Source organism: Falco rusticolus, chromosome 2 (genome assembly GCF_015220075.1).
Source record: "Falco rusticolus isolate bFalRus1 chromosome 2, bFalRus1.pri, whole genome shotgun sequence".
NCBI classification, from domain to species: domain Eukaryota; kingdom Metazoa; phylum Chordata; class Aves; order Falconiformes; family Falconidae; genus Falco; species Falco rusticolus.
This window is the reverse complement of record NC_051188.1, coordinates 31,542,226-31,570,146: the sequence shown is the minus strand read 5'-3', so window position 1 is coordinate 31,570,146 and position 27,921 is coordinate 31,542,226. Positions and strand designations below refer to the sequence as shown.

Sequence of the window (27,921 nt, the reverse complement as noted above, 5' to 3'; positions counted from 1 at the left end):
AACAGCAGTATAACCACCAAGGTCGGTGAAGAAGGAGAGGGAAGAGGTGTTCAAGGCACCAAAGCAGAGATTCCCCTGCAGCCCATGGAAAGGACCTTACTGAAGCCCGTGGCTATTTCCTGAAGGAACTACATGTCCTGGAGAGCTCATGGAGAAGCAGGTTTATCCTGAAGGACTGCAGCCCAAAGACAGGAAGAGCCCACACTGGGGCAGGGGAACAGCATGAGAAGGAAGGAGCAGAAGAGAGGAGCTGTTATGGACTGACCACAACCCCCATTCCCCATCCCCCTGCATCACTTGAGGCAGGGGCAAAGGTAGAAGAGTTGGGAATGAAGAAGTGAAGATTGAGCCTGGGAAAAGGGGTGGTTGAGGTAGGGGAAAGTTGTTTTAGTGTTTTTTTTCTCGCCACCCTACTCAATTTCAAATCTGCAATAAATTTAATTTTCCCCAATTTGAGTGTGTTTTGCCCATGACAGCAGTCAGTGAGTGATCTGTCTTTACCTCAGCCTACAAGCTCTTCCACCTTATTTTCTCCCTATGTTCTGTTCAGGAGGGGGAGTGCGAAAGCAGCTGGGTGGGCATCTAGCAGCAGGCCAGGGTGAATCCAAAAGCTGTTGAATAGATCTGTCTAAAAGAAACTTTAAATTTACTGGTTCACATTAAGTATTGGCCAGACAGAATTTCAGTTCAGCATCTGCCTAAAGCTTGCAGACAAACTTTTTCTATTGTAGAGCTTTTGAGAGAATGATTTCATACTTTACCACTTTTTCTAATTTCCAAAACCTGACACAGGTAATGATTTGCAACATTCATTTACTACCTATACATTATTTGCAGAATTACAGAGAAGCAATAATCTTTACATGGAAAAATATAATATTAAAAATCTTACATACAAGGACAAAACAGCAACAAAAGGCTGGTCACAAAATTAACATCTAGTCTTTCCGTCAGCAGTTAAAATTAAAACTCCTTTAGGGCGAGTTTTCAATAATGATATTAAAGTCTTCTTTTTCTTTTTTTTTACCCCCCCCCCATAAAGGAGACACACATTAAAAATAGTAATGTCTAAAACAACATTATTTAATTCTTAGTCAGGCACCTGAAGGTTTGGCTTTGAGCATCTTCTGAAATCAGCAGTCAGAGGAATCCAGTTTCACAGAGGCACCAGTGATGGAGTTTCTGAAAGTGTTCTCCGAGCTGCGATCCGCAGACATTTGGGGCAGCCTCCAGAGTTGAAGCACGCTTTGTGAAAGCATGTTTTGCACTCTGTTTATATGTACAAGCAGTTTAAGATTCAGGAAAAAAAATAAAGTAAAAAATGAATCAATAGCTGTGTTCCCTGAAGGATGTTCTACCTAGTTCACTCAAGTATAAAAGTAAACAGCAGCAGTGCAAAAGTAAACAGCAGCAGTGCAAAAGTAAACAGCAGCAGTGCAAAAGTAAACAGCAGCAGTGCAAAGTAAACAGCAGCAGTGCAAAAGTAAACAGCAGCAGTGCAAAAGTAAACAGCAGCAGTGCAAAAGTAAACAGCAGCAGTGCAAAAGTAAACAGCAGCAGTGCAAAAGTAAACAGCAGCAGTGCAAAAGTAAACAGCAGCAGTGCAAAAGTAAACAGCAGCAGTGCAAAAGTAAACAGCAGCAGTGCAAAAGTAAACAGCAGCAGTGCAAAAGTAAACAGCAGCAGTGCAAAAGTAAACAGCAGCAGTGCAAAAGTAAACAGCAGCAGTGCAAAAGTAAACAGCAGCAGTGCAAAAGTAAACAGCAGCAGTGCAAAAGTAAACAGCAGCAGTGCAAAAGTAAACAGCAGCAGCAGTGCAAAAGTAAACAGCAGCAGTGCAAAGTAAACAGCAGCAGTGCAAAAGTAAACAGCAGCAGTGCAAAAGTAAACAGCAGCAGTGCAAAAGTAAACAGCAGCAGTGCAAAAGTAAACAGCAGCAGTGCAAAGTAAACAGCAGCAGTGCAAAAGTAAACAGCAGCAGTGCAAAAGTAAGAGCAAAACAGCAGCAGTGCAAAAGTAAACAGCAGTGCAAAAGTAAACAGCAGCAGTGCAAAAGTAACAGCAGCAGTGCAAAAGTAAACAGCAGCAGTGCAAAAGTAAACAGCAGCAGTGCAAAAGTAAACAGCAGCAGTGCAAAAGTAAACAGCAGCAGTGCAAAAGTAAACAGCAGCAGTGCAAAAGTAAACAGCAGCAGTGCAAAAGTAAACAGCAGCAGTGCAAAAGTAACAGCAGCAGTGCAAAAGTAAACAGCAGCAGTGCAAAAGTAAACAGCAGCAGTGCAAAAGTAAACAGCAGCAGTGCAAAAGTAAACAGCAGCAGTGCAAAAGTAAACAGCAGCAGTGCAAAAGTAAACAGCAGCAGTGCAAAAGTAAACAGCAGCAGTGCAAAGTAAACAGCAGCAGTGCAAAAGTAAACAGCAGCAGTGCAAAAGTAACACAGCAGTGCAAAAGTCACAGCAGTGCAAAAGTAACAGCAGCAGTGCAAAAGTAAACAGCGCAGCAGCAGTGCCCAAGTAAACAGCACAGTGCAAAAGTAAACAGCAGCAGTGCAAAAGTAAACAGCAGCAGTGCAAAAGTAAACAGCAGCAGTGCAAAAGTAAACAGCAGCAGTGCAACCAGTAAACAGCCGCCGTGCAAAAGTAAACAGCAGCAGTGCAAAAGTAAACAGCAGCAGTGCAAAAGTAAACAGCAGCAGTGCAAAAGTAAACAGCAGCAGTGCAAAAGTAAACAGCAGCAGTGCAAGGCCAGGACAACAACCTCTGTAATAACTAAGACTAAACATTTTGGTAAGATTCACAGAATATACAATGAATGTTGGCAAGATATATAGCAGCAGCATAGCACCCTCCCAGGCACAGACCCAAAAAATAGCCCACCCCTGCAGCCATAACTATGTTCAGGCAAGTCCCTGGTTTTGCTCTCTGAACTCACTGATGCAAGACAGCTGCCACAAGTTGGTTTTCAAAGACACATGCCATCCCTGGCTGTCCAATACATATGCGAATTTTCAAATATACATGCTTTCAGTGAAGCAAGTTCCCAATGTTTTCCTAAAATAAGTCTGAACAGTTTTACACACCAACATCGCCTCCAAGGAAATAAGAAAAATGTCTGGTCTGGAACATACCTGTGCACCTTTTGCATTTGGCAGTCTGATAAGGGAAGAGCAGATCTGCACTCTGACAGAATTCACAGATAAACCCCTTCGCTTGACAGAGCTACAAGGATAGCAAGAGAGTTGATTTACTTTTAAGCTAAGAAAAAAAAAATTAGGAATGTCAGCAGGGATATTCCTCACACTAGCAGCTGCAAGGACTAAGAGCCCTGGCTTTTCTTTACCTCACAGCCATCCACATGGGAGGTGGAGCTCTTCAGAATATCTTTAAGAAGGGGCAGTAACTGTCCTCGTTTGATCTTCACGAGGTCATCCAGTGAGAAGAGTTGCAGCTCCTCTGTCAGATGGCTGGGGACCTGTTCAAATTCTTTCAGTACTCTGTGAACAGAAAGAAAACATAAATCAAGTTACAAAAAGTTGTTTTTCAAGTATATTTGAAGAATAATCCTCTTTCACTTCTCTGGTCACCCAGGGATCATACAAGGCAAGTCCATACTAAATCCTACCTCCCCTTCCAATCTGAGATCACATTAACAAAAAGTGGAGGGTTTGGGATTTAGAATAAATGTCTGCTTTAAATGTGCTTTCCTCACCATGTGCAGTTATCCCAGCAATTCCTAAATAATGTGTAAAGGGCTCCCTCCTACCTCAGAAACACTAGGTAAAATCCCATAGAATATCTAATGTGATACTCTAGAGTTATTTGCTTCTTCCCTCCCCTCCCTCCCCACACCCCCAAAAAAAAGAACCTTGAGGGTTTTTATACTGCATAGGTCACTATTGGGTAAAACTATGCTTGTACTGAGCAGGTGAATGCTGAAAACATAGCTGTTATTTTTAAAATATCACCAATGTAGAAGGTACAGTGAGGATCTTAATGCTTATTTCTGTAATGGAATCACAGCTGGCTGTCCAGAATAGAGACATTAAAATCTGTTTCTATTTTGTTTTGGTGAATAACATGTAATTGGTGCGTAAAAGAGGTCAACGTCAAAGAGAAAACAGAATCTACTTTTAAAGGTTATTTTGCTTATGTTTGTTTTCAACAAAGCCAGCAATTCTGCAGTGAAGGTTTTATCACTCACATGTTTACCTATTATGCCCACAGTTTGGGAAGGTGAATACCAAAAATCTTTAATTTGTAGCTGCAAGCAAGTTCGTGCTTTGGTATTTATCACTTTTGGTTACTACTTTCATCTGAGCATATTTATAAAATAATCTGAATTGAGCCCAAATATCTGGAAGAAATCTTTAAAGCCTCAAGGAACACATTTGTTAATTTCTTTAATATTTTTTTAAAAAGACAAATAGTCTCAGAGATATATGTAAGTACCTTTGACCTGTTAAGAATGAGTCAGAACATGAGAGACAGAACGAAAAAACATACACCTAACAAAAAATCATTCAACATTTAAAACCAAATGTCTCAATATGTTACAACAAACAGAAAGCTACCACACAAAACTACCACCTATTCTTCACTCAACATTTGCAGTGCAATAGAAGGAAGGGGTTTTTAATGAAGATTTTTTTCTAATGATCGTATTAGCTCATATAAAACTGTACTCAAACATCTCTAGAGAAGAAGGCTCTATAAGCACCTTAGGTACATTTTAATAAGCCATTTTTCATGCATGATGATGGCCCATACCTTTCACCAAACCTGCAGGTTTTCAAAAGCTTTTTTAAATGAAAAAGCTGTTCTTGTGTCTCCTAAAATATGAAGGGGAAAAACAGAACAAATTTTAAATGAAAAGCAATTTGCATTTATATATTCAAATAGAGGAACACCACTATTTGAGTCAGTAACCCTTGTCAGTACATCAAGCCACACCTACAAATGGAAACTTCACACTCAGCACAGAATTAAACAAATGGATTTTCTAATGCACGGAAGGTCCAGGAAGGCAAAAGCTACTTTTATTCACTGACAAGGGAAGCAATTCCTAATGCTACAAATGGCTCTGTGTCAGCACATCAAGATTGCTAGACCCAAACCTGTGTAAGAACAGGTCAGTGTCTCCTTAGCCAAGAAGGGAGTGTATGGCAACTTGTAATCTTCAGCACAGCACCCTTGCTCAAGTTGTACGAGGCACAGCCCTTAGATGAGCCACGAGTGTTTTCTCTACTGGCCAAAAAAATTAAGCAGTCATTCAAAATTTCTGGAGCTTTCCAACAGCCAACTGCCAAGCAGAGGCAAATTTTTAATGCAGGAACCCAGCTCCCCTCCATGAACTAAAACTGGAAACCAGTAAGGAAATGGCTCCCAAAGACAAGGTGAGAAATGAGAGCTCTGGCATAGGTTGGAAACTTCTCCCTCCTCCCCCTTCAGCTGAGGGGAGAGAGAGAGCAAGTCCCAGAAGCAGTGATGGGCCAAGTCTCAGTGTGGAGAAGCCAACTCTACTTCCTTCACACACACAGAGCAAAGGACAACCTGTCCTAAGTTCTTCCTGAAAATCTCAGACCTGCAAATTCCAAAAAAAACCCCAAAAACCCAGGTCACACTTACCCTCACCCTGTCCATTTCTTTACTTTTTGTGTAGAGGGCTTTGTTAATACAAGACACATTGAAAATTGGGTGCTGCCATATGCTGTCCAGTAGGTGTTTGGAGAAGTTGCATACATAGTATTTTTTGAAGTCCCACTTCAACAGTATTCGGGCAGGAATGGACGACTGGGCATAGCTGTGGCAGCAGTCACAAAAGTATTTCCCCAGGTAGTCACAATAGCGGAGTCTCCTGATATATTCTGCAAGTAGATGGCAATGAAATTATGAATATTTATAAGACTTACGGGACATACATCTTCTCTGTATGCCTATTCTGTCCAAGTAACTCGAATCTACTGGAGTGAAGGGCATGGAATTTTTCTGTTTGGTTGGTTGGTTTTGTGGGGTCTTGGTTTTTTGTTTGTGGGTTTTGGGTTTTTTTTGTATTGGGTGGGGTTTTTTTTTGTCTGTTTGTTGTTTTTTGTTAAATAGGAGGTTTTATTATTGTGGTAAACACATGCACAAGGTCTGTACTTTGCATTAGAAGAGAAAGGTTTCCCCATTTCCACATTTGTGAAACTGAACTGGTGATATCACCATGAGATCTTAAAGAAACCATTCTTGCTTTACCCACAAAAGAGACACAACACAAATCACACAACAAAATACTTCCACCAAATGAAAAGACAAGCTGATCTTGGAGTCACATTTGCAGAATACTTTTTTCATATAGAAAGGTTTGGTGTTTTTCCCAACTATCTCAGCATCTCAGGTTTGCTCGAATTAATGTGCCATCACAGACTGCTGATACTTTACAGGCCATCACAAATTCTGCTCTTTGGCGAGCAGACCCAGAACAAGTCTTGAAAGCCACTTCAAAGATTTCTTAGGTAAGGTCTGGCTGTCAGACCTGTAAATCATCATGCTTTCAAGCAGTTCTCACAAAGCATCACAAATAAAACACAAGCAGGATTTTGTGATCAAGATCTAAAGAAAAAAGTTCTAAAAAGACAACCCAAAAGAGGAAAACCACACATTCCCTAAGCTTGCATAAAGCTTCCACAAAGTAAAAAGAGACTTTAGGAAATGTGTAAATTGGCACAGAAAAGAATTACTGAAAGAAACCATTGAAAGATGTAAAGCCAGCACTTTCTAGCCTGGAAGCTTGATTTTTCTGTTTTGCTTTTCGTGTTTTGCTGTTGACTCTCATGAATTTTATTGTGTATGAGAATGACATCTATCATGTATTGTATTCTGTCTGCGGTGAGAAATTACAGTGTCAAGATCCCACTGCTTGTTTTATTATTGCAAGCACACCCATGAATGAGATTTTCCTTCTAGCTCAGACAATTTTACAGTTGTGGTAGACCTATGTTGGTGAAGATTACAGCCTGATTACTAATAATGGATTTATTAGGTTTGTTTTTTCCTTTTGGTAATACTTACTGCTTTCTATCGGGGTTCCACAACCAACACACGTAAAGTTCTGGGCAGCCACCGCTGCATCTCTCCTGCATACAGAGGCAAACAGTTACACCTTCCAGCATCCAAAACACAGTTCAGTTAACATTCTCCCAAACTGCAAGACAGCTACACTGGCACCAGTGAAAATATCCAAGTTAGGAGCAGACTCCTACACCTCCACATGAAGAAGGAGGTTCTGGACAGAAATGCAGATTATTATTTTAGTGGGAGTCTCTAAGCTATTCTGTGGATGATAAATCGATTACTGCTTCTAAGTATGGATTGTTGCAAAAATTAGATTATTTTCCATTTCTTAAGGTGGCATCAATATCAAGAGGGAGGGGGAAGAGGGAAATCCATACCTGAAACTGAAAAAGCAACATAGGGAATAAGCCCGTTTGCCTACTGTGTGCATTTAACAGCACTTCATGCAGAGTGAGATAGTAGTTTCCCAAAATACGACATGTTTTCTCCCTCCTTTCTGAAAACCTACTACCCATAAAGTATCAGCAGGTAAGCGGGGAAACTCTTTAAGAATATTCTCCAGGGAGTCCAGCTAAGCACGCTGCCACCATAACACCAAACAGTATGTGTATTATCACATGTAAAAGTGCACATGCCATGTTAACCAGGATGTACCAACAGAGGGGAAAGGATGCCATCTGCTTTCTAGCAAAACTGGTGGCAGACACTGCAGAAGGCTGTGCCATGTACTAACTCTAACCTCAGGTTCTGTTAAATCACCCAGGCTCCTCCCATCAAATTCAGCAGGTTTTAGACAAATCCCCATGCTGTACTAAACAATACTCAGATCTCTTACACTTACTTAACTGAAGGGTGAATATTAAATATAATCTGTGATCTTGGTGGAGCCCAGCCAGAAGACCCTCTTAATTTGGATATGATCTTTATTTCTTCAGCCAGATTCAAACTGGACTCAAACACTCTTGGAATCTCTTCTTTCAGCACAGACTATTGGAAAAGACAAACCCATGAAGATGAACAAGCCCAACAGCTGGGCATATGTTAAATGCTATGAAACATCTCCCTCTATACTCCAGGATTTTGAAGTTCAGTTCTCACCTGTATGTAGTGCCCCCTCGGTAAAACTCCCTCCCATCAGTCCCAGAAGAAAGTACATCATGATTGTTCACAATTGTACATCTTAAACATGCTAAAAATTGCTAAAGAGAGAAGAATTTTTTTTAAAAAAACAATCTAAAGTGAACTAATGAACTGTAAGTACTTGTCTGTATTTATTTTTTTCTTCTTTTTTTTTTTTAATGCAGCTTCCCCCTTCCCGTAACAGTGAAGCAGCTGCAGTGAGACAATGATTATTTGGGGAACTGAATAAAGAGCCCGCTGTTTTCAGCTCAGACTCACCCTCTGCTTAGATGAGCTCAGGCAACCAGACAGTTGAACTGCAGAGTCTGTCTGCAACCAGTGTTTTCTGAAAGCTCTGCACAACTCCTGGGCTGTTGCTTCAGCAGAATTGCTGCCTGGTTCAAAAGATGATCTGAAAGTTAAGCAATACAGACAGTGAAAAATAGCAGCATGTCATCAGCAGCTCCATTGCTTCTTCAGCATCCCTGAAAAGTTTTCTCCCATCCCTTCATTCCTATCCCCTTGCTTTGATACACCCAGCTCCTCAGAGCCACAGCCATCACCCTCCAGCCAGACTCGGCAAAAGAGAAGGGCTCTGCTAAGCCAAGTGCCACAGACATTTGCTGTCAAGCAGCATTCCTTTCCCTTCCTTGGGAGGACCAAATTTACCACTCCCACACCTTTCTGCGCCCCAGCCAGAAGAGTCACCAGAAAGCTGGTCCAGCAGAAAAGGTAGTGCCACCAGGCTATTATAGTAAAGATACACAGCAATACCTTTCATCTGGTGTGACTGAGAGATTTTCAAGATCTTCAAGTTCTGCAATAAAGCAGAAAATTTTATCAAGCCATCTAAGAAACAAAGCTTCTGTTACTCAGCACTATTTTACATCTATCTTCTGTGCTACCATGGGGTCAGTTTCAAATATATTCATCTTTACAACACCCTTACTGGATGTAGGAAATAACCTCATCCCTGGTTGAAAAAACAGGCATAAGGAGTCTTATCTCCTCTGCATATCCACTGATGAAGAGTACTCCCTACAGATATGCATCATATCATCACCATCAGCCTCCCTTCAAGAGCAGGAGAATTGGTAAGGAGAGACTCATACCAGCTAGTCCAGGTCAAGCCAGGAGGCACTACACATAAATAATGACATACATAACCAACAGAGCATGTATTAATTTTTTTGGACACTGACAGATATTTGGACCAGAAACACACCAGTTAATGCTATAAAAGTTAGTAACTGGTGAGATTAAGAAGTGTGGGCTTTAATTCCACTAATTCTTCATTCTGCATATATAGGCAAAATATGATTATGCAGGTAAGTGTGTTCACATTGGTACCATTCGTTTTGGCCATGCATATTGTTCTCAAGACAAATGCTTCCCCATTCACACATATCAAAACTACTCTTGCTACTAGAAACGCAGTTTGGGGCTAGTTCTTCATTAAATTAGGGAAACAGGAGGTGAAAAAATAAGTGAATCTCTAAAACCAAAGGGAGCAATAAAAAAGCCTTTGTTAACAGAAAAAAATAAGATAAAAGTTGCCCAGGCTACTTTTAAGGGTTTCTATTTCCATATATGTAAAAGAAACTCACGATGTCCTGAAGAGAAGCTAAGCACTGGCGACTACAAGGGGACAGAGATACTCTCTCTAGTCCTGAAGCAGTGAGGGCTGCCTAAGACCTAATCCACCTCTTAATTAGGAAGTGATCATGCCCTAAATTCTCTCAAACAATGCTGCTATAGTTGGCTGAGGTTGTGCCCGTTTCACACTTTGCTCACCCACATTCATTGGATTTAATCCTTAGACAATTTCAGTCCCTGTGTTGGGTTTGCATGGCAAGGTGTTGGTAGCAGGGGGCTGCAGGGGTGGCTTCTGTGAGAAGATGCTAGAAGCTATCCCCATGTCCAACAGAGCCAGTGCCAGCTGGCTCCGAGATGGACCCACCGCTGGCCGAGGCCGAGCCCATCAGTGATGGCGGTAGCACCTCTGGGACAGCGTATTTCAGAGCAGCCGCCCCGCAGCCGCCATGGCAGGCAGGAGGGGCAGGGGGCTCCAGGCCCGGAGCAGAGGTTCCCCCCAGCCCGCGGTGAAGCCCACGCTGAGGCAGGCTGTCCCCCTCAGCCTGGGGAGGCCCACGGAGGAGCAGATCCCCACCGGCAGCCCCTGGAGGCCCCACGCCGGAGCAGGTGGGTGCCCGAGGGAGGCTGTGACCCGTGGGCAGCCCACGCTGGAGCAGCTCCTGGCAGGGCCTGTGGCCCCGCGGGGAGAGGAGCCCGGGCTGGGGCAGGTTTGCTGGCGGGGCTGGGGACCCCGGGGGGACCCAGGCTGGAGCCGGCTGTGCCTGAAGGACGGCACCCGTGGGGGGACCCGGCTGGGGCAGGGGAGGGGTGTGAGGAGCCGCCCCTGAGGGGAAGGAGCGGCAGAGGCAGCCTGTGAGGGACTGACCCCAGCCACATTCCCGGCCCCGGCGCTGCTGGGAGCGGGGAGAGGGAGCGGGAGTGAAGTTGGGCCTGGGGACAAGGGAGGGGTGGGCGGAAGGTGGTTTAAGGTTTGGTTTCATTTCTCATTATCCTAGTCTGACTTGACTGGTAATAAAATAAACTAATTTCCCCAAGTCGATCTGGTTTTGCCCGTGACAGTCACTGCTAAGCAATCTCTTCAGGCCCTTATCTTCACACAAAAGCCTTTTGTTATATTTTCTCTCCCCTGTGCAACTGAGGAGGGGAACGATAGAGTGGCTTTGGTGGGTACCTAGCATCCAGCCAGAGTCAATCCACCACACCCTCAAACCAGCAAAGATAGTATTTTGTAGAAAGGAAATCCTGCACCAGTCTGCTATTTCTGCATGTGTTCTAACCAGGAGTCATGCATACATTGCTCTTTCCATTTTCTTATGTTATTTCTCCTGCAATAGCACCTACTAAGTCAACAGATTTTCTAAATGATGCAATAGATTCATTCAGCTGAACAATGGAGCTGTTTCTGCAGTTACAATCTCAAAGTCTTACCAATAATTACATATTCATCATCTGATTCACTGTTGCAACGAAATCTGGTAACCTCATGATGTGATGGTAGATACATCGGGGAGCTGACAGTCAGCAGAGCACAGCCTGTCCAGAACAAAGACAACATCAGTTAAACTTTTCCAGCATGTATAGAGTAGCTGCAATTATATTTTTCTTTGCTTATCAGAACTTAAGCACACAGCCTGTATTTACAGAGCAATTTTATTTATTTATACACACACACACAGAGCCAGTTGTTCTTGGGAGTCTGTCACATAGCATGTCCCCCTTTAGTTTCTTGGGAAGAAGCTTCTAGAAACTAAACCAAAAAAGCTTTTGACTATCAGTGGTCTCTCACCTTCTCATGTGCAAGCACATCATTCATTTTCCCCCAAAAGTTATGGCATTTAGACTTTATACTTAAGTTTCATTGCTAAGATCCATATTACTCAAGAGACTAAAATCTACTTAGAAATGCATGTGCTGACTCAAGCATTACAGTGCCAGGAGCATTTATTATCTTGCCTCAAACTATACGTGAATGAATATTCCGGGCAGTTTCACTCAAATCAACTGTGTGACCTGATCTGCATAGTGCAGAAGTAAGCACAGAAGGACAGAGCCAAGCTTCAAATCCTGCAAATAAGGAGAGAAAACCAGCCACTACAGGCATGCTTCATGGACAGTTGTGCTTGCCATGTGGCACTTCAACCGTACACTTTCTTTTTCATGTTAAAAAAACAGATTACATAACACACAGATGTGAGCATTCAAAAGAAAGAGTCAAACCCACAGAGAAAGTATTTGTGGCATAACAATCCTCAGGGAACACAGCTCTTGAGAGACTCAAAGAAGGTAACAGAGGATTTGTTTCCAAGCAATGCCCAAATTAACTTAATATTTTCTTGCCCAAAAATAAACAGCAAAGGCTGTCAGACAAGAATGCATTATAGACTAAGTAACTTGCCTTCATAACCACTGTCTGAAGAGGCAACAGAAGAATCAGACTTCTTCACCCCAGGGTAAGAAGACAACTCTGAATCAGTGTGATAGCTGCCATCTGATCCACTTGTTTCCTCCACACCCCAGGACTCCGCTTGTTGGCTTAGGATGTTACATTTCATTTTTTCTAGCGATGCTATAATCATATCGGCAACAAAAAAGTGTGCGTTTTCCTGGACACAAGATTGGAATGCTCATTAGTACACAGTACATTTGATATTTACTTAAGAAGTGAAACACATAACTTTTCCCCATGTTTTCTTTTACTGAGTTGAAAAAGTATAAGGCTATCTCACTTTTCATTTAAACACCAAAAAAACACCCCAAGGGCAATTCAGAAACAACATGCCCAGATAATTGTCTCACCCTTGATTAAAGCACACAATTTACTTTTATCTTACCCATCTATTAGATAAAAAGGAACTTGATTACATGCCTAATTGATAAATATGTATGCATTTTAGGGACTTAGTCCTCTAGTTACACTGCATTATTTAGTATGCAAGTGTGAATCTGTGTAATCTATTTAATAGGATTTAATTTCAAGTCAGTGTGTACAAGCAGTTTTGCATGCATGCTAACTTGGATGGGGCCAGAAATGGCAAGTTTTGAAGGGACTGCAGACCTTCAGGTGACGGGTAGTACAGAAGCTAGTAAAATACTTTGATGTGTTAAGAGTCAATGCAGTGAAGTAGGGACTATGAAGTGCGATAGCTTACACTGTCAACTGAAGGCTGCATAGAAAGTCTCTGATAAGGGTAAGCAGGAACCTAGCTCCGCTGGGGTTCATACTGCCTTAAATAAAAGGTAGCCGTCGCAAAGCTTCACCATAGCATTTTGCTGCCAGACAACCTCTCCCCATGGTGTCCCTTACCATCTTGCCTACCCAAGGTCACCTCTTCTCCAGGAAAAAGAATTTGTAAAGCCAACTCTGACATCACTGAGCCATCCTGACAAACCTTGGGCTCCCTGACCCGATGCCACTGCTGTATCCCTTGCTTCCTGTGGTCTAACAGAGCATCCCACCAGTCCATCTACGCTATTTCTGCTAGCCTGGGCACAGCTTCGCAGCCCAGGCTCAGCTCAAAAGTGGATGGATGGAAACCCAAAGATGGTTAGGACACTCACTCCCTTTCCTCTCAACCGCAAGTGTTCACTTTATGCAAAGCTAAACCTCTGTCTAAAAAAAACACATCAGTATCTAATCCTAGAGATTCTGAGAGCAGAATAATTAAAGCTTTACAAAAAATGGCTTATGCTCAGAAAATTGTACCACTGAATGTCAGTTTTCATGACATCCCCTACAACCTCTATGGGAAGCACAAAGACAGACATCAGTGTTTAAAAATAGCTAAATCTTAAGAAGCACAACAGACATCGCTGCTTTCTTATTGTCCGCAGCCAAATGCATTTAGAAGAGATTAATCTCAACATTAGAGAGAGCCCACAAGTCCCTGTGGGTGTCTGAAGAGACTTTTATCTTTTTCCTAACACTGATTAACATCACTTGCTTGGTGCATAGTTTCTCCAGAGACAACTTTCAGTGAACTTCAGGACACACCATTAGCAAAGGAAAGAATTAAACAGCCTTTCTCCTCTTGGGAAATAAAGATGACATCTCCTACTGTGAAAATTCAAAAAGCCTGTGTGGCACTGGTTAACCCCAAGTTAGTGGCAGGACACAGCGTATCAGCATGTCCTGCTGATAAAAGCAATTATGAGTGTATCAGAGAGTTGCATTGCAAGAAAGATGGAACAGGATACAGGCACTCCTGTAGTCAGCATGACTATCAATCAGCTTTCAGCTCTGACTCCTGATAGGTCTGTCACCCTAGGAAGCAGTCTCAACTCAGCTGTGACACACCAACCTTCTCACTTCTCTTCCTTTGCACTTGCATCAGTGGAAAGTCCCTCTAGATTATCTGGCCCATCTCCTTCCTGGCACACAACCACAACTCTCAGACTTGCTGACACTACATGCATCTTAGTTTTCAGTCTCCCAAGTTTCAAAAAGATTACTTCACAACCTAAAAGTGTTTGGGGACTTTTTGTTTGTTTTTTAAAGGCAGCCTCACTCATAAAGGACTGAGCTCTTAATATCTTTTAACCTGTAATCACATTAGCCCACAATCAGCTGCACAAGAGAAGTAGCTGATGTTATCTTGCCTCACTCAACAGTTCTCAGACTGTGGTTTCTAATCCAGGTATCTACTTGCTGGTCCCCTGGTGATGGAAAGCAAGTTACTTCATTTTTTTGTTCCCACATTACAGACAGAGAAACATCATCTCCTTTCACAAAAAGCAACATGACAAACTAGTTCACAAGCATGGTGTTTTTTGGTTTTGTTTTAAAATGCACCTTGTAGATGCTGAGTTTCAAATCCAATGCAGAACTTGCCACCCCAGTAAAACCAGTGCTATGCCAAAAGATGATGACCTCTTGGGCCCAGGACACGGGACCACATGCACATTGACAGTTAAGCAAAAAAAAAAAAAAAAAAATTATCATTTTCTAGGCACATTTCTAAAGCTTTTTCGTATTAAATCCTACTCACTGCAACAACTAATTATAATATTAACCTCTTTTCCAATTGTCAGAAAAGATTAACATTTAGCACACAGGGTTATGTGTGACAACATTATCTTCCCATCTTCACCTCTGTTTATAAGCTCAAATGAGCTGCTTATTTGGCAACATTCCTAAGACCCTTTGGGCCCATTATGCAAATTGGAAACCATGAGAAACTGCTTAAATTACTGAAGATGTTACAGTTACTGTGCTGTAAAAGGATTACAACATGAATAACAAGCAAGCAATCTCACATGCTCATCATAAGCACACACAAAAAACCCCCAACATCTCCCTGTCTCCTGATAGTAAAAGCATGAGGCAAATCCCATCCACCACACACACATAGCTGCAACAAATTCTATGTAACATATTCTGATATAACTTTAAAGTAGCTCTAATAAGTTTGGTCTCAAGGAATGTGTGGGAAAATGATGTAATGAAAAATGGAGATGTATAGTGTTCTAAAATATTTCCATTATTTTAAGATAATTAAAATAATGAACAGACTAAGAGTAAAAATAAAAAAAATATGCATTTTAGGTTTGTAGGTGCACCCACAGAGGGGAAGAGGAGGGAAAATACAGCATTTGCAAAGATTAGTCCATCCATCAGAAAGTTCTGTTATTGAGAAATGCCTCCTCTTGTTTGGTTTTGCCACTATAAAATGGAAAAAAGATTATGACTTTGTTGTCCTCACCTTCTCCACATCTTCTGGAAGCATGCAGATGTCCTGCAATGAACGATTCCAGGGTATAGCACTTATGTTCAAAGGAAAAGTAGAACCTGTGGGTTTAACAAGAACTTGTGTTAGTTATTTCTTTCTCTGTAGCTCCCGGGATGTGTGCAGTGTGATTTCCAGAAAGCAAAGTAAACTTTCTTTCCCCAAACTGAACACTTGGGGCTGGAAAGAGAAATGTGGGGAACATGTTAGCGTTTGAACTACTCTGGCAACCTGAAGCACAAGTATCAACTACTAGGGAAACACAGTAAAAATGACAAGTGGTGACAGTACCACTGCGCTCCCAACACCAGCCCTCTCCCAGCTACATCTTGAGCTGCTGGGGACAATAACAGCCAGAACCTCAGGCGGGGATTACAGTGATGCTCTGCAGTTTGCAATACAGTCACCTAACACTGCTCTCTGTTTATGCACAACTGCTGAAAGAAAAAGAAATCTCACTGCTGTCTGGGCATGCAGAGAGATGCATCGGCCTCAAAAGATTCCCTGAATTACTACTGGTATTGTGCGACTACAGCAAGTTTGAAAAAAAACAACATTGCCATTATGTTTTCATACCTCAAGAAAACCTCCCTCCTCTTTCCAAATGCAAACCATACTGCATAGTAATATGTACAACTGGAGCAGACGCATTAGCCACAGTACTCCCTGCTTCTTGGAACAGCAGTTCTGTTTTCCTGGCATTCATCGCTGAGTATGATGAGCATGTGAAACAAATTTCATCTTCCTTCCCTGTTAAGAACTTTTCACTATGCAGCAGAGCATGCATCTGGTTTTCTATAGATATACCATGGATTGCTTTTTTTATATAAATATCTATATAGTCACAACCTTCTTCCCCAGAAAATTGAAGGTATGAAATCATGCCCTCATTTTTTGTTTTCAATGCACTCACAGCCACTGCTACAAGAAATTTGCTGGAAGGATGATGAAGATTATATATAATGTATACAGACATACACTATAATGACATAGGAAAGGAAATTACTTAAGTTGGTTTTTTTGAAACACTGGTGTCTACTACCTCTCCTCTGACCTTATAACCAACCAATTTCTGTTTCACTGTGGTGATGTTTACAGGATAAAGTAGACCATATCTAAATGCTACCACCACACATGCCATGTAAAGCCATTGCAGGTAACATGGCTTAATCAAAGGCTCTTTGTAATAAAAAAAAATTGTCACTCCTAAATTTGTTTAAAAGTCAACAGAAAGGATAAAGAGGTCCCACAAAATGTAAGAATAATTTTTCCCCAACTAAAGGACGCTGAATCTCAGGCCTAGTTTAGATTCTTTATATTGCTTTATTTGTAGAAACCACGTTATGCTGCCCTGAGCATTGGTGACATCAGGCTGGAAAGTCAATACTGTGCTTGAGCGTAGTGACACTGCCATAGTGGGTTTGTACAGAATTCTTAATTGTGCGTATCATGGAGGAAAATTGGAAAGACTGACAATCTGACTTTTCAAAGCAGATTTAATCACCCAGTTAGGTTATTTTCATGCCTATTTGATAAGTCATCTTACTGGGTAAGCAGTGTATGGAGGGTACAGGTAACTGCTAAAGGCTCTACAGCTGGGTAACAGCCTACGTTCTCATCAGTTAAGATAACAAACATTACTCTCTGAACTAAAAATAATAAGCAGAAATAAGGAAATGGGAAAATTATTCCTTTCTCTTTAAAATATAAGATGCAACTAATCTTAAATATAATTTTGAAATCTAATGGGAGCTTTCTCTTTTGCTTACCTCTTGCATCCCACTTGCATCTTTAAGTGAAAAGAATGCAAAGTGGGAAGAAGCCCAGGGAAGGAGCTCAGCTTATCCAGCAATGGGATGGAACTGTGGGTCTAACACAAAAAATTATTTGGTTGCCCTTCTGCTCCTCCGCACTGTTGCTGGGAGGCTGCTGGGGCTAGAGTCCTCAAGAGCCACAGAAGGAAGTGACATTGATGTACACAGAGGTTAAAAGCAAGAACTGCCAGTGACACACTGACCACAACAAAGCTCCGAGAAGATACTCCATTCAGTCACAGGTTCTTCATTAACAATGATGTAGCCTTTTCAGAAGGTTACACGAGGCCACCTTCATATTTAAAAGTATTAGCAAAGCCTAACAGGAGCCTCACAGGACCAAAAGAAACCCCACTGAAAAAATGTTATTTTGATTTAAGTAATCTTATGTCACTTCCTTATGCCTTGTGCATCCCTCACCAACTCTCCTGCGAGGAACAAAAGTGAGAAACCACCACCTCTGAGACAGCAATGGAAAGGATGGCATGTAATCCCTGCCTTCAAATTAGGCATTCTTTTTCAGTTTGACATTTGTTTTTCCCATCCTCATAGCCCTGCACAACACAGGGGAGAAGGAGACCTCCCTGCCAACCACAGGCTACCCAGCAGCAAGTTAAATGGCTGGAAGCCACAAGGAAAGAAGAAACGCAGAAATTTTCACTTTGTACAGAACAGACTAAAGTCTAACGCAGACAGAGCCTACCACGTTGCACGGTGCCCAACAGGATCCTGGCTCCTGCAAAGAGTATTTGTTAGCAAAATCAAGGACGCTACTTCTTCAGTCATCTGGCTGCTGTACTCCTCCATTTGCTTTCCGGAGAGCCAGGAGCATTACCAACCCAACGCAAGCACATCCTACTTGTGCCAGAGGATGGGAGTCACTCATGATTTATCGGCTCTGACACCTATGCCTCACAGTCCCAGCTGACACGAAGAACCCGGGTTGCGTTCGAGGCAGCCACCCAAACCTGCGTGGCTGGCCCCAACCGCTGGGCACCATTTCCTCCTCCCTGATGGCACCTCTCAAACACGCAGGGCCAACAAAACACCCAGCAGAAGGCAACAGCCACAACTGTCACCATGCTGCTGACGACAGCCTGTCCCAGATGACAACGTTGTTATTATTAAGAGTGCCCAGTCCTGCAATGTCATGTCCCTATTTGAGAGCTTGCTGCCAGCTTGAGGCCTTGGAGGAGCTGGGAAGGGCCAGAGCTTGGAAGCGGAGATCAACGAAGCATCACCATTAGGACTAATATTGACCAAAGGGAGAAGAAAGAAAGACCACAAAACAAAAACAAAAAACCCCAAACAACCAAACCAAAAATCTCCCCCCCAAAACAACAACCCACAAACCCAACACCAAGACACCAAGCACACAAAAAACAGCCTTTGCTGTTTTTACTTATAACGCAAAGGCAGGCTCAGCACTCCCTGCTCTTTGCATTCTTTCCAGCAGAAAAATCAGGCCTCAGCTGCACCATCTGAGTTGCACCAAGGCTCAGTATAGAGTAAGATTAAGTCCTTAGATACCGAAAATAACCTTTATAAATAACATAAAAATGCTTCCTCTGGCTGCAGCAAAGGCTGGTCGTACCAGCATTAGGTATGAAACACAAGGGGGTTATTCTGCTGTCCCGGCCGAGGGCAGGTGCCCTGGCCTGCAGCCCAGGAAGGCCGGCAGCCTCACGGAGGCACACGCAGCCCCCAGGTCGCAGCAGCTGCTCCACCAGCCATCTTGGAGGCACCACGCTGAACATTCCCACCGAACAGGTCCTTGCCTACAGGCCTGTGCTGCCCTGAGCCCCCTGCCACCGAAGGGACAGGAGGCACACTTCGCTAGCAGTAGCAGCCCTCAGCCTGTGTCTCTTCACAAAGAGAATGTGGGATATCTATGTGGTCGCAAACTACTCAGAAGCAAAAAAAAAAAAAAAGAGATCCTGATCTGTATCAGATGGGGCTACGTGTCTCTGAGATGGTGGGTGCACCTGGAAAGGGGAAGAGGGAAGAATAGTCCCACTCTGGCACAAGCCAACACAGTCAAAATGATAATGGATGTTAAAGCCCTGCCTTCAAAATCCCAGAGGACTCCCTCTCCTCTGGCTCATGTCAGACACCAGGAGATGTCCCAGGGAGTATGCGCACACCAGTGAATCGCTACCAAACGCCCAGATTTACATTATCTGCTTTTGGGAAAAGGATGATGATGAAGACAAGACGAAGCTGGTGAAAGCCTCATCCAGTGGATGTTCTACATTGCTCACAGCTCAGTGGTTTTTATTTTACCAAAGGCTGACTATGACAAAAGCTTTTCTGCGTAATGAAACAGACTACTACTGCAAGCATGAGTGTCTCCTGTTTCATCAAGTCCAGCCCTCTGGTTCTCCTTTGTTTTTAAGCTTTCACTTTCTGCCCTCTCTCCTGTTTTCAATGACAGCATTTGTCTAATTCACAACTGCCATAAACAAGGCCCATTTAAATTACAGTTGTCTTTCCTAGCACAGAAATCATAAAACAAAAATGGACCTGTAAAGTTACCTGTTCGATTGACTGGCTCTGACTGGGCAAGTCCACTGGGAGAACTGCTGTCACTGTTGCTGACAGGAGCAGGCTCCAAAGCATCAGGGTATTTCAACAGATCTGCTGGCTTACCAGCAACTGAATTGGAAAGAAACCTTGTGAAAGTCAAGTCTTGTTTGGGGGAGGTATAACATTCTTTTCCAGAATGCACAACAGCTGATGTGACAGTGCCTCCTGTTAACGTCACCTGGGTAAAGCAGTCCCGCTTCAGAGGGGATGCGTCTGAAGGAGAGAAACCATTCAAAGAGGAAGCTGCAGGATCCCCATCAGAGTAACGGGGACAAAAGAAAGTATCCAGCGAAGGTTTAGAGGAATCATAGCACGTGTTGTCCCAGCATGCCCGGTGCCTTGTAAACCGAATGTCTGTTTGTGTACAGGCAGGGTTGTGGTGTGCAGAATCGCTGTCGCTGTCATCATGGCTGTCCCCAGCACTGCTTTCTTCCCACTGTTCCACGTCACTGTCCAGATGCTCAGCTCCCTGCATTGTGGTCTGCTCTGGCACAAAAGAGGGCTTCAAACCAGATGCATTTAAAACAGACATGAGAATGTCTTTGATAGCTTCAGCACTGTTTGGGTATGATCCAAAACTTCCAGCATGTCCAATCACTGCTGGCCTTGAATATTCATCTGTTCAGAAGAGAGAATAAACTAAGAAGTTAGGAAATGGCACTAAGAAAAGGTTAATTTACAACGTGAATAAGATGCACATTCTTTCTGACACAGGTAAGAAGACAGGATAGAGCTGAATTCATGCACCACTGTTGCCTCTTCCTGCAAGAAAGCTCTTGCTTTCTGCAGTCAGGAAGCCATTCTGTCATTGATAAGGCTAGGTAATAAACCAACACTAAAGTATGATGCTGCTAGCCAAATGCAATTAGTTAAGACTTTGATGGTAACCGATTGTCAATGTGCTTGAAAACATCATTGTTCTACAAAACTGGATGAGGTACAGTTACTGGTACAGGTTCTGTTGCCAGTAAAAGAGAAGGTCACATTATACCAAGACATATGGAGGATCAATACAGCAGGAAGAAAAAAAAATACACACTTAGCAATAAAAGCTCACGTGCTTGCATGCTTCAGTTCAGTCGCTCCTCCTGAGGAAAAGGCTAAAGTAACTTTCAGTTCATTACTCATAGGGGTGGCAACATTTACGTGAACCCATAAAGAAAATTAGCTCTGTCATAGCAACTTTGCTATGCCTCTGAAGGAATCAAAAATATTGCCTGCCAAGGTCCTATATGATCTACTGCAAAACTGTAGTTCAACAGAAAACAGAAAAACTGCTTTTAGTGACAAACATAGCAACATTAGTGTGATGTAGAAGTGTGCACCACAACCAGTAGCTATTCAACAATAAACTGAAGTCCTATACCTTGAACAAAAAGCCTTGCAGGAACTGCCATCAGCCAAGCAATGGAGAGATTAGACACAAAGTCTATGTTCAAGAATAAATTATCAAACACATCACAACAATGAAGTTAACAACTGTCTACTTTGGGGAAGATAAGTTGGTTGTAAAATTCTATAAACAATCAAGATTTCCTTCCAGAGCAAATAACTCTTAGTTAGGACCACGAGGAATGTCAAACAAGGCTGATGAAAAAAAAGCAGCAAGTCTTGCAGACTGCAGACTTTTCTCAGAGGTTGCTCTCCTTCAACATATCTCAATGGAAAATGGTAAACCTCTCCACCAAGTCACTCACCTGGAAGCCAGCATGCACTCACACTGCATGATAAGAAAGTGTACTAATGAAGGGATCAAAACCTCCAACAAAAACCTCCAACATACTCTGGAAAAGCAAGTCTATATAAAGAGCAGTACTCATGAAGAAAAAGCTAAAAATAATTATTAAGAACATCACATATAAGCTATACTGCAAGAGCTGCTAGCAGTGCTGTCAGTAAAGCCAAGTCAAAATTAGCTAAGAGTTCATCAGTGATTGGGACCAGCCACCTGCCACTTACCAGAACAAAGCTCTTGCAGAAACAGTAGCAATACTGCACATTTTACCGGCTGCACTTGCAAAGAAACACCTTGCTGACACAGCCAGTCATGGCACTATACAGACAGGAATGGGAAAAGAAAAGCTAGCTCACTTTCAAACAAACTTATTTTGATCTTTTCAGGAAAATAAAGCAATCTGGTAACTGCTGACATTTCAATTGCACAGGACCACCTTAACCTGGGCTGTAAACAGCATCCTTTCTGTGTAAGACAAAACAAAACATTTAGTCTTAATGTCTTTGACTGTTCTGCTCTGCTGTCCTACTGCAAATCCCATCATGACAGCCTTTCTATCCCCTTACCCTTCATCATCTCCCACTACTCCAGCATCATATGGAGTATCTCTAGCACTAATCCTATAACCATGCTGACTGCCTCTGCCAAATACTTTTTCTTAGTGCAACGTAAGAGAAAAAAGAACAAGCTTTAAACATTTTAACTCATGCTTCTGCTCTGCCAAACTTAAAAAAAGCAAACAACACAACAACAAAAAAACCCACCAAAACCTGCATTTTAAGCTACTACCAGAAATAGGTTAGTTCCAATTAAAAAACCCAATAATCTCAAATTTGGTTTTGCAACTGACACTCATGTGAGTAATTATGGTAATCTGTTAAAATCTGAGAAACTATTTCTTGAATGAACAAGGAGTTAACCTGCCAAGAATCATGACGTATTTTACTCTGAAGCACTTAAAATGCCAATATAACTAAAATGGCCAAGCTACCATTAAAAAGGTAAGAAAACACCATACCTTCAAACTGTATAACATACTTTGGTGCTTCCCGTCTTCAAAGCCAGTAAGCAAGGCTCCCTCTCTAACCAGACAATACTTGTTTAGTACACACAAACTTTGATAGCTTTTGCTAGCACTACAAGCATCAGCAAAGCTCCCCAGAGGGAGGCATTTTAGAACAAATTGGCATACCTGAGAGAACGGAGATTTGAGGTGTCGGAGCAAGGCAGCTAATCCTTGCTGAGGGATTTGAAGAATATGCTGATTCAGTAAAAGCCACCTTTAGGCTTTCGTGGTTTAACTAGAACAAGAACACACAGGCAGACATTTGGTTATAAAACAGCAGTACTCTGGTAATGATACCGCCAGTCTCACAGTCATTCCATCAGGAAGAACACCCTGCTAAGGCCTGCTGACAGTCACCTAACCACTGCCTGTATTTCTGGTTGTCTGAAAATCTCCACAGAAGCACGCACCACCTGAACAGCACTGGCATCTCTACATCTCTCATTTCACTCCAGAAGGCAGGTGCGCAAAAGAAATTCTCAGCGATAGGAGACTTAAACATGTGCATAAGGCACATACAAGATAAAATGCTGAATCACATATCTATATATCTATCAAAACAAAAGCAACGAAGTGGAAAAGAATTCAAGAAAACATCAATCTGTAGCTGGAAGTATGGGCCTGTTTGGATGTGTATAGGCTGTGAGCTAAATCTATGAGGCCCTGACTTCACAAGCACCTGATTCATGTGCTGCTTGATCTCCCAACTGTATCAGCTGGGAGCAAGTGAGGTCACATAATCATGTCAGCCTAATTTGATAGACTATAGTACCTGTGGTTCACGTCAGCAACGTGGCTGACCCAGCATGAAGCAAGAAGCAACACAAATAGATAATCTCAGCCTGGCACACAGCCTGCCAATGCAAGCTGACAAAAATTGTGAATGCATTTGAACTGACTGAGCAGGTTTATACCAGATCAGCAATTTCACTTTGTGTGGTCATGACGCTTCCCATTTGGTATTTCTAAACCCAAAGCTGGATTTACCATATTGTCAAACCAGCATAAGCTGAACCAGGGTATGCAGTTTAGTGCAGATACCGAGGGACAAGGGGCTAATTCCAACAAGGGACTAAGATACAGTCAGGACAACAAAGCAACAGGTCTCTTCCCCGAGCTCACAAATTCCTTGTGAGGGTCACACATTTATCTCCCACTCCCCCAGGTATGTCACAGACCTGCAGAGCACATGACAGAAACCATGGAAATCAAAGGGGTGCCCTGCTCTGATGGGCGCATCATTAAAAAATAGTTAACCAAGCTGTACCCCATGCCTTCTCCCCACTCACAGACATCACTGCAATGTCTCCACACAGAGGCATCCCCTTGCCCTCCCCTGCACCCTACGATCCCATACAAAGAGAACAGAGTTAAAAGGTGTGCTCTCCTCTGCCACCCTGCATGGAGCTCCACATTCCCCACATTGTCCTGTGGGAGAGTGGGGTGACTCAGAAAGCAGATCTAATCCAGATAATCTTCAGACTCATGGAAAGCAGAAGAAACTAAAAGCCACAAAGAATTTCCCTTTTAACTAAAGAATAACATTTCAGCCAAAAATAGTATGCTGAATTTTAAATATTTAGTGTTTGATCATGCCAGTGCTTGGAAAAATACTCTTTTCAGTATAGGACAGTGCTTTTTTTTTTTTTCCCCCTTCACACTAATTTTGAGAAATCGTTATGTAGGTAGGCTTTACACATATAAATATCATATTATCAACATTACTGGATAAAGTAGTTCTTACAGGAATGCTTTTTTCTTAATTATTAAAAAAAAAAAGTATCAGCAGTTAGCAGACTCTACCTTTTAGGAAGCAAGTATCACAACGGCCTGACACCAGGGTGAGTGTAAGTACTTTTATCAGTAAGCATAAACATTAGGAGTGCTAAGTTTTAAGACTTTTTTTTTTTTTTTTTTTAAACAACCCTCCCATCTCTTAGATCTTATCAGAAGAAACGGGTGTTCTGAGAATTCTGATAAAAGACTTCCATTTACTTTCAAGATGTTATGATTTCAACTGTATCACAAACTGGGAAAGAGCTCCTTTAGTATTTAACTATCAAACTAAAAAAAACAACACAAAACCCCCACAACCACAAAAAAGCAGTGAAAGAGCACATGTAAGGAAATACAACAGAGGTGCATGAAAAGCACCACAACGCGCTGCCACAACCAATAACACACTTGACGGTTTGTCATCTTTCATAGCATAAATGCCTTTCCCCCTCAATATACCGTGACTGTACTTCCAAAATTAACTCCATAATGTAACCTTTAAAAATAAAGCATTTACCACAACCACTGACAACTAAAAGCTGCTTTTAGAGGGAAGTTCTCCTGGCTAACGAACACACCGAGCCAGCCTTCGGGTGCCTTGGGTGCCTCACCTGCTCAGGGTGGGGGTGCCTGAAGACTTCTGCTCTGCTGTAGCTGGCTACAGCTACCGCATGGAGAGACATGGTGGGGCAGCATGCATTTTTTGTTGCTGTGATGTACCTGGAAGCAATAGAGAAAGAATTACAGTCACCACCACTCTAACCGCGATTCTCCATGTATTTTGCAGACTCCGCATTTAATATCCTGAACTGTTTTCGGTCTTGACTCTGCATGCCTCTAAGCTTACCGAAAAGCAGAGCTCAGCAATAATGGAGATCTGTATTAAAAAGAGCCTAATTCAGAGGTTTTCTTAAAAACAACTCAAGGGGAAAATGCCCACCACAGACATGACAGGCACGTACCGATCGGCTGTAGCCCGCAGCTTGTGGCAAAATGACGAAGAGACGGAGCGGACCGGGCAGCGGCGATGCCCCCGCGCTGCGGCCCTGAGGCGGCTCTGCCCCCGGTGCCGGCGGTCAATAAGACCCGGCGCCGCTCCCCGAGCACCGTGCGGGGCAGCCGCGTAGCGCCCCGCGCCCGAGCCCCCCGCCTGCAGGCCAGCTTTGGAAAGCGCTTAATCCGCAGCGAGACACCGACCCCCCCCGCCCGAACGCGTCCCGCCCCAGCAGCGCACCCCGCAAGGCACCGACTGCCGCCCGGCCGCGACTCCCCGTCCCCACCTGCAGCCGCTGCGCCCGGCTCCTCTGGTCGGCGAGCACCGCGCCCGCCCGCCGGCGCACAGCGCAGGCCCCGCCCACTGCCGCGGCGGCCGCCGGCCCTCCGGCTGCGGGGGAGCGGAGCAGCGCCCCGGGGCGGGGCGGCCCAGCGGGAGGGCGGCCCGGCCGGCGTTGGGTGCCTGCGCCGCCGCTCGGCTTCCCGCGGCCCGCAGCACAACGTGGAGGAAACAAACCCCGACGCAAACGGCAACAACAACGACCTGTGGGGAGCGGCGCGGCAGCCTGGGGCGGCCTGGTTTGGAGGAGGAGGCTGAGGGGCGACCCCGTGGCTCGCTGTAGCTGCCTGAGGAGAGGTGCTGGTCCCCCGGGCCGCGGGGCCGTGGGCACGGTTCAAAGCTGTGCCGGGGGAAGTTCGCACTGGGTGTTAGGAAGCGTTTCTTTACCGAGAGGGTGGTCAGACGCTGGAACAGACTCCCTAGAACAGTGCCCTTAATATGCTTTAACGTTTGGTCAGCCCTGAAGTGACCAGGCAGTTGGACTCGATGATGGTCGTAGGCCCCCTCCAACTGAAATAGTCTATTCTCCTCCGTTCTAAAACCAAACAAAAGCAAGAGAAAAGAGAAGTCAAGTGGGAGGGAACGGCCAGTGTTTTCTCAGTTGGGGTGGGGCATGCTGAGGCCCGCAGGCAACGTGCAGTCACACCTCAAGGATCAGCTGTACTTTGGGATTTGCAACCAGCTGGGACATCAGAAATGACAGTGATCCATTCTCACTTAGCTTTTAGAAAGGAATTGAGCCATCTGCTAGGCCAGTCTCTTGAGTCAGCTGCCTTAGCGGGCTCAAAGATAGCACGCTGCGGTTCCTTGTAGCCAGTTTGAGCTAAAAATACCGTGAAGGAATGCTGAGCTGCATTCATGGAGCTAAAAAATTGCTGATTGTCCATAAAATGCAGAAAATATGTGCGGGAACTTAGGAAATCGCAAACCATGAGGAAATAGGAAGGAGGCAAAGTCCAGATGGTACCATGCAAGAACTAAGTAGAAGTGGTAAACAGAATGTACAACAGCTGCAGCTGAAAATGTGGCTTTCAGATGCTCTGGAGTAATTGCCTTCTTTTTTAAGCACAGATGATGACTTGGCCGGTAAATAGGACAGTGGATTTAGGCTCTGGAAACTTAGGGGTAGCCGCTGGCCGAGCTGCACAGTTGTTGTCTGAACTTGGTCTGGACGGGGCTCTAAGCAACCTGCTCTAGTTGAAAATGTCCCTGCTCATTGCAGGGGGCTTGGAGTAGATGACCTTTAAAGGACCCTTCCAACCCAAACTATTCTATGATTTGATGTTATCCTATGTTATGGTGTGTGTTCCAAATCCCCATCTATTTTGGTAGTTTTGCATGGTTATTTGTAAAAATAAATGCTACTCTGGAGATACTTAATAGGGGAAAAGCAAGTAGTAAGGTAGAAAAAGGCTGTAGATTTATTTTTAGTTCTTACTAAAAGCCTGGCAAAAATGAGTTAGGGAATCTGTGCTTTATTCCCATAAAGTTTTGCAATATCCTTACATGAAAAGAATTACACAAATGCAAAATACTAAATAAGCCTGCAAGCAGCACTGCACAAAAAGAGTGTGGTAGCATTTTCATACCTGTTTAGTGCTTTTTTTTCTTTCCATGCCACCCTATGTATATATTGTCAAGAACCCTTGTATTGTGTTTTGCTTTGCTTGGGATGTGATTAAAAGCCTCTCTACTTTTTGCAGATATCACCAACAGAAATATTAGAAAACTGGCAGATGCAAAGTCACAAGGACAAAAAGAAAGGAAATGCCAGACTGGTTTTAAAGTTGGCAAGGTGGAAACTCAACAAGGCCAGGGTACACCAAACTGTCATCTTGCTCTAATACCTGAATGATCCACATTGGCTTAGAAAGAGGCAAAACCAAGCTATTTTAATCTAGCGCATATGCCAAAACAGAAAGCATCAGCAAAACCTGCCCAAAACCTTCCAGAAGAATGTCAAAAACCAGAAGAATGAGGTTGGGAACAGACAGTGGATCAAGAGGTTACATCAGTGGGCTTCTGCGGAGGAATCTTCCTACTGTCCACATCTTGGGCATGGAAGTAGATGGCTTGTAAAGTTCAACAGTAGCCAAGATATATACCACAGTGAGATCTTTGA

General features: G+C 43.3%; 1 protein-coding gene across 2 annotated transcripts; it reads right to left on the bottom strand.

Moving 5' to 3' along the window:
• Positions 1-796: 796 nt before the first annotated feature.
• On the bottom strand, positions 797-25,825 carry RUBCNL (rubicon like autophagy enhancer). 2 transcript variants are annotated; one of them, XM_037377814.1, is made up of 16 exons: positions 25,747-25,825; positions 25,078-25,186; positions 22,817-22,925; positions 19,839-20,507; positions 15,466-15,551; positions 12,162-12,369; positions 11,195-11,299; positions 8,945-8,987; positions 8,450-8,582; positions 7,893-8,038; positions 7,049-7,113; positions 5,624-5,862; positions 4,766-4,827; positions 3,339-3,492; positions 3,127-3,217; positions 797-1,269 (listed from the first exon to the last, which is right to left on the bottom strand). In XM_037377814.1, the coding sequence occupies exons 2-16, from the start codon at positions 25,147-25,149 to the stop codon at positions 1,157-1,159; spliced, it is 2,295 nt and encodes a 764-aa protein (XP_037233711.1). In that variant the 5' UTR covers positions 25,150-25,186; positions 25,747-25,825; the 3' UTR covers positions 797-1,156. The 2 variants fall into 2 exon arrangements, with proteins under 2 accessions (XP_037233711.1, XP_037233713.1); XM_037377816.1 differs by lacking the exon at positions 25,747-25,825 and adding an exon at positions 25,429-25,584.
• Positions 25,826-27,921: the final 2,096 nt, after the last annotated feature.